This window comes from Watersipora subatra, chromosome 11 (assembly GCF_963576615.1).
Source record: "Watersipora subatra chromosome 11, tzWatSuba1.1, whole genome shotgun sequence".
Lineage (NCBI taxonomy): Eukaryota > Metazoa > Bryozoa > Gymnolaemata > Cheilostomatida > Watersiporidae > Watersipora > Watersipora subatra.
Window position 1 is genome coordinate 13384135 of NC_088718.1, and position 12120 is coordinate 13396254.

General features: G+C 36.2%; 1 protein-coding gene across 2 annotated transcripts in view; it reads right to left on the bottom strand.

Moving 5' to 3' along the window:
• Positions 1-12120, bottom strand: part of LOC137408881 (phosphatidylinositol 4,5-bisphosphate 3-kinase catalytic subunit alpha isoform-like) — a 45303-nt gene that overhangs the window by 20257 nt on the left and 12926 nt on the right. The window contains exons 5-13 of one of the 2 annotated variants that reach the window (XM_068095485.1): positions 10739-11007; positions 9902-10019; positions 8537-8655; positions 6373-6567; positions 4617-4749; positions 3475-3608; positions 2424-2527; positions 1820-1943; positions 594-716 (exon numbers count right to left, since the gene is read on the bottom strand). In XM_068095485.1, coding sequence (XP_067951586.1) covers positions 594-716; positions 1820-1943; positions 2424-2527; positions 3475-3608; positions 4617-4749; positions 6373-6567; positions 8537-8655; positions 9902-10019; positions 10739-11007 — 1319 coding nt within the window. Of the gene's footprint in view, positions 1-593; positions 717-1819; positions 1944-2423; positions 2528-3474; positions 3609-4616; positions 4750-6369; positions 6568-8536; positions 8656-9901; positions 10020-10738; positions 11008-12120 lie in introns of both variants that reach the window. The other variant, XM_068095484.1, reaches the window with a different exon arrangement.

Genomic DNA, 12120 nt, shown 5'->3' on the forward strand with positions numbered 1-12120 from the left:
GATCTGTGTCTATCTGTCCATCCATTTGCCTGAAGGCAGCGTTCGAGGCTAGGATAAAAATTGCTTTTAACAAGACTCGTGACATTCAGATTGGTAGACCGACACTCTAACACCTACACAAAGCGACCGCCGTGAAATATTTTAGAATAATTGTACAGCTACTTATTCTCTGTAATTTACCGACACACATGACGATCTCTCACAGTGACTAGACTGACAGGGTACTAGCATATATACTAGAGATACCCCTCTACATCATTTTCTCTGCAAAGTGTGACAAGAGAGAAAACCATATTTTTAACTATGGGACTCCCGTTATTCAAATTTAATTTGAGAACTTGCGCTGACTTGACGCTTTATGGTATATGGAACTTATTATGTAATACAAAGCAAAAACTTCACATAATTCCATCATGTTATGTGGAATTTACCTAATATGAGGTTTGTGTTATAGGAGCGTCTACTTTATAGCAATTTTTAGCATCACAGACTCACTACTGTCAAAGTACATGATCAGTGCAGACAGAGAACACAATAAAACACAAAAATATTCAACCTAACTTTAATATTTTTATGAGAACGCAATAACATACTTGTACAAGCTGTAGAAGGTATAGTGATAGCCTGTTGTCATCCAAGTTCTCTTCTAAACAATGCACAGCATATGCCCGCACTCGTGGGTCTGGGTAGCTGCAGTCAAGAAGAGCCAGAGCGACCTGCAATATCAGACATTGATTTATGTCAATCTGATGCTCATGCAGTCAAGATAGCTTACAGTTCGACTGTTGCCCTATGTAGAGAGCATACAAATGGTGAGGATGAAGAATTAGCTATTACCTTCCACACACGGAAGAGAAATACTAATAGCTGTTATTATTTTTGCTAAAGGATCGTTTCGATTCCAATTTTTCAGTATATTACTTTTTACAACTTGATTACTTTTTGCTAAGTATAAAAAGCAACATTACTGTTATAAACCAATGTATAGCCCACAGCAGGCTTATCAAATACAGCTTGCACTTTCAGAGGTAGCGAGTTCCTAGTTTAGGTCTCATTAAAAATAAGCTCATGTAGGTTGGAAGAGGAAACACCAACCAAATCTAGGAATTAAAGTGCCCGCAACTTGATTCTAAAAGGTGGTTAATATTAGCATAATGTAGAGTTACGATATGTTCATGACACTTCATAAAATCGATCTTCTTTCAATAGATTTAGGATGTATCATTCTGTGAATCGATGAACCTTCAAGTAATAACTCTAGCCATGTCAAGGTTGATAACAATTGATGTCAGCTTCATACATCTGAGAATTGTTGGCTGTATTTATTGCTTTGCAACATTATGGCTGCTTGTCAGAACCATCAGGCAAAATTTTCCATAAAAATATTTTCTCGAAAAGATCGATCTTCCAAATTGTATCAATCGAACTGTCAAACCAATTTATGTCGACTCTGACGCAATGACTGTTTTCAGCTATATTTTAATTGACCTTTTCGTTGACTATGCTTAGGTTATTTACAGTGGAACACATTCTATCAGCACAACATTCAACTACAGACACACGCGAGGCCAACTGTATCCAATTCAATTAAAGACATACACACGAGGCCAGCTGTATCCAATTCAACTAAAGACATACACAAGAGGCCAACTGTATCAAATTTAACCTAAAGACATACACACGAGGCCAACTGTACCAAATTCAACTAAAAGCACTTTTGCATGCACACAATATGAAGTGACACACAAACAACCTTCAACAAGACCAGGATTCTTGCTCGCATTACAAATGAAAAACATGATCAACTCTTTAAACTCACTTCGGGTTCAATGATTGGCCAGATTTTTAATAAAAAGTAAATCTCCATTACTGATCGTCTTTCGCCCCAGTCTGTGGCTGTCAACAGCTTTGGTAAAACGTGTGGAAATCTTACGCAATAGTACCTACAAATATACAACTATGAGTGCATATAGTGAAGCAAGGATATACCGCAAAGGTGTCTGAAAAAATTTTATGTTACCAAATTGAAGAGGATAACGAAAAAAGAATGAATATTCCGTTAACGTATAAGCCATCTACATGAACTTTCTTAAAAAGTGTTGGATTTCAAGTTTAATATAGTTGTTATTCCAAATCAGTCGACTACAATCATCCATGAAAACTTATGCAAAGGGAGCAAACATGCGATATAGTCAAAACCTCGAACTTTTAACCCCTATTCATCTACTTATATAATTTATTCAAAGCAATAAATAGAGAAACACCAATTGCGCTAGGCAGCAGTCCATCTAGGTTGGTTGACATCATTCATCACAGTCAATCAATTTAGAGTATTATTACCAACTGTGACGAACTTATACAAGGAAAGGCATTTGCAAATGCGTAGAGGGATGACATTTAGATCATGGAAAGCACCGTCTAACCTGTTAGCCCAGAGGGCAACCTTATCCTGGTCGGCAAGTTCAGCTAGACCATCCTTTGCTGCTATCTCCCGTATTTGGTCCTTCACAAACTCACCAGGCTCCAACTGAAAGAGTAAAAACAACCAATCGCAGACCAGACATCCCCTTATGTATAACTATTACTGTATATCTTCGCAGATAAGCCAGTTCGACAAATCATAACATGTCGTATGCACCTATCCCAGCAAAAGATGGCAGAAAACAATTGAATAAAATTATAACCATTGTTGTTGTTTCACTTTTATTAGTAATGGTAAATTTTTTTTTCAAGTCGACTAGCGGTATTATAAATGCAAATAAACTGCATGTATGTCGAAAGCAAAAAAAAACAAGCGATTGTTTAACTAACCAATCACAGACCATTATTGCTGTAATAGCATGTACTATAACCAACCAAGCACTGCTTTGCGTGCGGGTGTGCATACTCTCATTGTGAGAACAAAAGCATGGTGGTAAAAGAGGTGAAATACACTGGTTCCGTTGCAATTTTTTCAAGGAACCTTAACACGGAGCTTTTTTCGAGCGTAATCCCTGAACACAGTAGAAAACAAAGTAAAAGGCTACCAGCCATATGCCTAGCAGGGTTCAAGTGATAGTTGTTGAAATTAAATTACCATAATGTAATTTCGTCTGAATGCAATAACAGTTACAAGCCGACCCCTCATTTTGGTAAATTTTTGTTTGTGGTTTAAACACTGCTTATATGCAAGGATATACAGTAATAGCCAACTAGAAAGAAGGCTACTAATTTATTACATGTATTAAATTAGCAAAGATAAAAGAAAAACTATTTTTCTACCATGTCGAGAGTTCAGCCAATAAAACTAATCATTCCATTGCATGTAGTTTAGCTAATCAAAGAGATGACAACTCCTTTTATATGGATAAATGTGATTTAGCCAATTAGAAGATAATAACTTATTTTAATTTTTTTCGAGTTTTGTTAATCAAACAAATGTTCTTTTGTCTAAGTAGAGTTAAACCAATGAGGGATGAAGTAGGCTAAACTCACCGGCTCGACATATCTGTCAGCGACTGCCTGGACCTCAATGTCTACCACTGGATCAGAAGGATATGTGACGAAGTACTTGTAGCCTTCAAACTCGATGTCCAACGCGGGGTTACCTGGCTCATTTGTGGATGGGGCTAGATGAGAAGAGTAGAATGCTAGTTGACAAACCCATTCAAAGTTTAAAAAAGTACTAGTTAACATGAAACCTAGCGATAGCTACGCCACCATCGATAACTGAACATCGATAAAGTACAGTAGATGTAAATTTTCTTTTACGGAAATTCCACTAAATGCAAAGAATTTTATGTAAAGTCCTTGCTTAATACTACGTAAGAAATTCCATATAACTGAATATGATACGAACCGAAGACTGAAAACTTGCAGGAGCTTCGCTACCCAACCCGACATTTTAGTGATTTGCTTAAGAACTTGGGTTAATTTTGCTACCTTGACGCACTAAAGTGACTAAACCATGTTATAACCTAATTTTGAAAACATTTCAAACATTACACCGAATTCTCTCCTTTCACCTTATTCCAAGATTACACCTTATTACAAGATTTATTCGATACAATTAATTCTTTCATAACTTATCCTAAGATTTATTCATTACAATTAATTCTTGTAAGCATTAAAGATGGTCTGTTCGCGACCACAAATCAGAGCAAACTAACTGTACAGGAGTTATTCCCTCTATGTAAAATGTTGGCCTGCTGAAGTATAAATCAATAGCTCCTATAACTCGCACACTACTCCGACAGGAAGCCATAGTATTGGCTGACGCTAATAACCCTGGAACAACCTTCACTACGCTTTTGAGAGTCAACAGAACCACCAAAGATTTCCCTGCAATAATGATAAGAAGCTTTGCAGGCCCCTTCGCCAAAAAGATTAATGGCGAGGTGACATTTTAAGGTCTTGGTTGTAAGAAGGTACAAAAAGTGAGCTTTCATCATTGGTTTTTGACTATTAAAATGGTTTAGAAATGTCCTTTCTTGTTTCGTCATCTCTTTGCATTTTCTAAATTAATTAGCTAATAATTGCTGTTCTATTAAATTGTATCGAGTACTGTACAGGATATAGCAAGCAAGAGTCTATAGAAAGAGTTTCATAAAGTATCAAGAGATTGCGTAGTGGAATACCTTGTTTAACCAGAGGGTTGAGCAGTTCAAAGCCAGTGGCCTGCACCATGAATATCTTTCTCTTTTCCCCTTCTAACTGGTCGAGGAAGTTGAACAGATTGATATTTCCCCAGCAGAGTACTGTCACACCAGACTGTAAGGAGTATAGCAAAATTCTAACAACGCGTCAAAATGGGACAACTCCCTCCAAATGTCCATATACTTTATCTCTAACGTAGATAGTAGATATACAGTATATAAAAACAGGATTAAAATCACAGAAACTTGGTATTTTTTTTATTCTTTAATGTAAAAAACCACGTCTTTTGGTAACTATATCAGAATGTAAAACTACATTTATTTTAAGCATAACTTATGTTGAAAACAAGCAGAATAAAACCTGATATTTATGTCATAATTTGCCTGGTGAACAAACAACATTAAATTATGAAGCCTCTTGCAAGTTTCTGTCATTTGAGCAGTTATTCCCCTACAGAACTAAAATACCACCAGCTGCTATGACCCGATAAATTACCTAAGCTGGAAAAACTAAATTACTGAAATCAGACTCACATAGAAATGTTTCTGAACAAAAGTATTGATATATTGCAAGTTGGGTCGAGTTCATACTTTTAATGCACTACCCACGACAAGAAAGTCAAATGCAGACCATTCCAGAGGTTATGTACAGCAGCAGCAAAGCAGCTGACATAATCTAACCTCTGATTTAAATCATGTTTCAGTATTGTGAACCTTCCGTTATTACAACCTTCAATTCACTATCCTGACTCCTCCGCAATACTACTAGATTACCACTTTTAAACACATTTGTTCAACTCACTCAATAATTCCTGATTTACGTCTTTTTGTTTTTTTGGCATGTAATGAAAAACGTTATTTGTTGATAGCTAATGCCAATAAAAATATATATACACGCATGCAGCTTAAATCGCGTAACGTTACATGCCTGCTAACAATTAAGAACACTCTGTAACTTACCCAAATTTCTTTAGAACAATAACAGAACGCTTCAAGGCTAAAATATCATTAAATCTTTTAGACTAATTGTTTTTCAAATCCAAACTTACTTGAACATGGTGGACAAGAAACAAACATCCTGAAAATACATGATTAGGATGAAAAAGTTGCTAGTCTAAACTCTTTCCCTACTATTCTAACTCCTTAGTACCTCTAGAAACAATGCTTACAGATAGCGGAGTGAACAGATCCATTCGAACTTTTACCATAAGAAATTTAGGATATTGGGTCATTTTACAAAAAATCGAACCGAATATTATCTTTTTGCTCAAAATTTAAAAAGAAATGTTGGGATTTGCAAATGTTTTTATTTTCCAAAAACAGTCGGAAAATAAAAAATTTTTTCATCACAACAAACAGGTTTCATACAGACTTTTCATCTATTTAGGATAAATGAAGTTTTAAACAGCGACCTAAATGAGTTTCTGCTATATTTTAATATTAGAGAATTGGGCCTGCATTTTGGTCAAACTGCAAAAACAAAAACATTTGTCTTTTGCAGCCAGTTTCACTAGATTTAAAAATATATTAAACATGACTTTTGTTAATCAAATGCATTGAATATTGTGCAAAACCTTCTGCTGATTCAAAAAAAAAACTTTAGAAGAAACCCTATCTTTTACAGTAAAAATACTGAGTGGACTTCAGCAAAAAATTTCTGGCATAATTAATTCCATCAGAACGAGCAAATAATTCTATAGTGAAAGAGTTGTTATCGAAAATTGAGTAAAACAACCACCTGCTGTTTTTTGGCGCGTCGACGAGGGAGGAAACACAGTCCCATGCAAAGCTTGGCAGCTCTCGGTATGTCCTGCATACTCAGCTCAAAATCGAGCACCTCATCCCATTTAGGCCTTCCAGCATCATTGTATTTCGTTTCCTTGACCGCACAGATGGGGTCAAGGCCATGATATACTCCTACTCTTACGAATAGCTGAAACAGACATATCATTTTTGCTTTCAAATTACAAAAGCTAACTTTAGGATAGTGTAAAGGCTGATTTCACACTTCAAATATGCCAAAAATATTTAGATATTTTTCTGAACAGCAACGCTGCTAAAAAAGGAATCATAAGCTCGCTCTACTTTCCTGTAAGTTATCCGTCTGCGACCCGAACTTACAGTAGATGGATTGTAGATAGAACTTACAGCACACAACCATTCCATCTAGCGGAATGACCACTCCACCTAGCTACAGCTTATCCAATGGGTGTGACAATGCAACACTAGAACATAAGCCTTAAAATACTATAGCACCTTTGACAATTATATTTTATTATTTTATTCTAGTGCGTTTAAACCGCCCGATGACAATCTATCCGGATACAATAAACTTCTATAATATTCCTTTATTATACGAAACAATTATAGTCAAGGCTCCACTAGGATCACCTCCACAAATGAATTCTTTTGTTTTAGTAGAAATTGAACATCGATATACAAGTAGATATATAGATTAAGCTGATTTCAATATTATCTTGTGCAAGCTGGAGCAAATTGCACCACACATTTCTATCGGTCTCCCTTTAAACCCTCTCCCATTCATACATCTCTAAGACTATACCAAATATAAATATGAATACCTCCTATTGAATATTACTGGAATAACTCTTAAATGTTTAGTTCAAAGTTTTATTCTTTGGTTTTTACATAAGCAATGTATTATGATGAAATAATTTTAACGCGTAATCATTTAAAGTATTTATTATTGTATTTTGAACTTTATAATTAATCAAACAACATACAATGTGTTCTTGTAAGAATATTTGCTGCAGCATAAAATGGTATGAAGCAAAAATTAAAAGAAAATACTTCACATTCCAAAGTTTGACTGTACACAGTATAGACTCACTCTTAGATATCACTCTAATGAACTACTCGATTGAAAACTATATTATTGATTAATAATTTCAATAATGATTTCATTAGTCTCGTTAATTGAATATGTTAAATGTAGAATAACATTTACATCGAGTTAAATAACGTGCATTCACTTCCCAAAAGGTAATATGGAAGGGAACGGATCTTTAATAAAAGTTATAATGCAAACAACAGCTTTTGGTTCAATTCCAAAAGGGACACCAGTGCTAACAGAAATGGCATCCAAATGTTTTCCAAAGCGTCAAGGTTTCCTTGCCTTAAGGCTCAGACATGCACGGCCAAGCTCACCGAGTCGTTGTTTGTACTGCATTAAAAAGATGCACAACCTGAGCTTGCAGTAAGTTAAGCGGATGTCACTCTCGATCTTCGAGGAGTTACTCACACATAATTGAAGGTCAGTAATGTATTTTTTATCCATCACGTAATTTATTTTCTGAAAGATTTTATAAACTAATACGAACTATTAACTATTCTTTTAGTAAACTACTAGCTACAAATTATGTCAGGTAGTCACCAGGGGCTCCTAGCATCTTTACGTTAAACTATTAACTGCCAGCAAATCGACAAACACACTTTTTGGAAACTTTAGTTAAGTGTTGTTACTAAGATATTAACAAAAGGTGACAGATTAACTTCCAATAAAGAATCCAATAAAACTTGGGTCTCCATTTAACAAAATTACCAAAAACAACTTACCAACAACTTACCAAAAACTAGAAAAAATAGTTCAAACTAAAATTACCTTCCCATCAAGAGATGATTGAGACTTATTTTTCACAGAACTTTAAATGAGCAAATTGATAATATCTAGGAAAGTAAGTTTTTAGGAAAAACAAGTCGTATAAAATAATCTGCAATCATTTTCAACTTGCACTCATCACTGATTATAGGCTATCCTGTCAGAAAATTGTAGCATTTTAAGAGAAGACAACTCCATGAGCATCAAATGGTACAAGGAGCTTACAACTCGATAGTTCAGCCACTCTGGCTATATTCTTGCTTGTGAAGGAGTAATATCTCACCTGTCCAGGCTCGGTGACAGTGACATATTGTGCTATCTGAACTTTAACCCGAAGAGGGGTGTGGAATTCCCACAAACTTTCCTTCCTCTGCTTTAAGACATCTTCAAGAGCACTCACTCCTGCAAAAGAGTCACATTTAGGTCAACTTTGATAACAATTTCTAAAAAAAACTTACCAAAAAATCTTTGGTAAAAAATTTCAGTTACCAGTTAAAGAACTTGTACAAATTTTTGTAGATTATATTAGAATTTAATAGTATTTTTGTATCATTTGTGATTGTTTTTGATGTTTGAAGTGATCTGACTACCAGGATGTTTCAAGATTAAAATGAACAAAACTTGATCACTGAAAACCTCCAGAAGAAAAATACGTGTAAAATAGCGTCACTAGTGGCTATCATTGACATTGGCTATTGCATTCAAATTGCAGCATTACAGGTCTCTATTCTGTCATATCTTTGCAACTATAAAAGTCATAATCGCATTTTCACTTGATCTGAGCTTTAACCGCGATCAAATTTCATCAATTTTAATCTTGAAGCACCCTGGCAGTTAGATCACCTCAAACATCGAAAACAATTGCAAATAATAGAAAAATACAGATACTTTCTGATAAAATCTACTAAAAGCTTGTGCCGGTTTGTCTTTGAAATCGCTAAAAAAATATTGTAATTCTCGCCAACAGATGCATTCTCCTAGGACAGAGCTTACATGGTGTCTTATTCAGCTCTCTGTCAATTGCCTCCTACAGTCTGAACATAACCTTTACCTAGACTCACTCAGATGTGCACACACATGATGTGAACATCATTGCTTCATAGTCACTGGGCTTTCTAGATTATAACCTAAACCATTCAGAATGACCTCAACATAGCATAAAGGCAAAAAAAGACTCGATGCATATCAAAGCTCACAACTTTTTGTAAATTGTGAACTAATTGATAGCCAACATGACAAACATTCAAACTGACAGTCTGCTCAAACAAGCTACTTAGATCTCCCCTTAAAAAGATGCATGAAGAACTTATATTATTGCAAAAAAAGCAATCCAGTGACTGTAACAGGTATGATAAGCGAGTGCATGACCAGCGACTGTACATCAGGAATGGTTGTTTTATTATTACCGCGAGTGCCTTATCATAATATTTACAAAAATGAAGGAAATGTATAACATAGAGCATACATGTCACTGAATGGGTGATTGAAAGGAAACGCAATAAATCCTCGCTATGGGTTTGTCTCATGAATCTTGAACCTCTGCTTTGAACGAGTTTTATATAGTGCACTCACTAAATAGGATAATACTAACGATGAAGGGGCAGATAATTTAATACAAGAGGATACCTCTAGTACGCCGTGTACTAACCTCTGCAATGGAATGACGGTAAGATGAATGGGAGCTCTTGAAGAAGAGGCAGAAAAGTGTCCTTGTGCAGTAACATCAGCTGGGGAGTCTTATCCTCTAGTAAACAACTTCGGATGTACTGCAATAGAGCAAAACCTTACTGTTGAGATACGCATCGAACAACAAAGGAGTAAGTGAGGAAGGGCTCACCTTGTATTGAGTAAGTTATGAGTGATTCACCTTATACTGAACAAGTGACGAGTGATTCACCTTATACTGAACAAGTGACGAGTGACTCACCTTATACCGAGCGAGTGGACAATGGACTCACCTTATACCGAGCGAGTGGACAATGGACTCACCTTATACCGAGCGAGTGGACAATGGACTCACCTTATACCGAGCGAGTGGACAATGGACTCACCTTATACCGAATGAGTGGACAATGGACTCACCTTATACCGAATGAGTGGACAATGGACTCACCTTATACCGAATGAGTGGACAACGGACTCACCTTATACCGAAGGAGTGGACAACGGACTCACCTTATACCGAAGGAGTGGACAACGGACTCACCTTATACCGAAGGAGTGGACAACGGACTCACCTTATACCGAAGGAGTGGACAACGGACTCACCTTATACCGAAGGAGTGGACAACGGACTCACCTTATACTGAATGAGTGGACAACGGACTCACCTTATACTGAATGAGTGGACAACGGACTCACCTTATACTGAATGAGTGGACAACGGACTCACCTTATACTGAAGGAGTGGACAACGGACTCACCTTATACTGAATGAGTGGACAACGGACTCACCTTATACTGAATGAGTGGACAATGGACTCACCTTATACTGAGTGAGTGGACAAGGTTCAAGGAGATATTCCTCAAGTCCACACACTCGTAACAGAAAGTCACGCTGAAACAGCTCACAATTAGCTTTAAGTTGATCTTCAGGTAGTCCCTGTGGCACAAGTCTCTTGCGAATAACCTCATAGACGAGTTCTTCAGGCGTACAGCTTGGGTTAACCTTCACTATGTACCTCTGTCTGTTCTTTCCGGTGTTCGCCTCGCCCAGAGGGACCACCCAAACACAAATGACCATGACATCACCACCTAAACAATGCATAGCAGCCAATTTGGCGAAAGTTGACAATTTTAGTATCAGCAGAGTGCAACAATAATAAATTTAAAAAAACAATAAAGTTGTCTTTTGTCTGGAATGACGACAAACAACTCTAAAACCTTACTAATAAATCAATACATCACCAATAAATCAATACGTGATAGTGATAAAGTATCAACTTCTACGTTAGCATTTTATTGCTAATAATATGTAACTTCATCTAGTTATTAAGCAAGGAGTTGAACATAGTGAATGGTTAAAAATATTAGAAGTTGAAAAACTTTTTCAACATTTGGGGTCCTAAGCAACACTTTACGCAAAGAATTAATCTATAATATAGACGGACAGACAAACATTGTGATTTACATAGAGATACTATATATAAATCTCAATGTTCGTCTGTCCAGTTATAGCAATAAATTTCGAAGAATAAATTTCGAATGAAAAATCCACTGCACTTTGGACCTGAACTCAAAATCTCCAGTTATTCAGACAGGTATTTATCCGATACACTACATTGTCCAACTGCCTATACTATGAGATGAATCAGGCGTATACTTATTTACGCATGTCAATCGTCATAGTTTCGCGCTCAACACTGCAGCTAGTAAACTACTAAATATAGCATATTAATACGGCTTGCAAAACGCCAAAATATTTCACTTAATTTCATATTTTCTATTTGAAATTGGTCTGTAGTGAATGTACCCACCTTCAAGTCAAACGATTTATTAATGTGTTGTTCTTAAGCATGATAATTTTACCCAAGTTTATGAACTTCATGAAATCTAACAAAGACATTTTGATATCTACAAGAAAATAAGGTGGAATTTAAAAAGAAGGTATGGAATCACAAGCTAGAGTTACCTGGGCAAGTTACTCTTGTCCAGTTTGCACAACTATCATACATCAAAAACAACTCGGCGCTCATTTCGAATTGCGCAATAAAAGTTCTGGGATGAACAAATTGACTCGATCAGTCCCAAAAACAACATTGCATTCCTCTGTGTTGAAAGATTGATAACTAGGGTCTGCAGTAGATGACACGGTAAACAAATCACAAGGTCTACTAGGAGATTTATAGCCTGTGCACCAGTAAACCG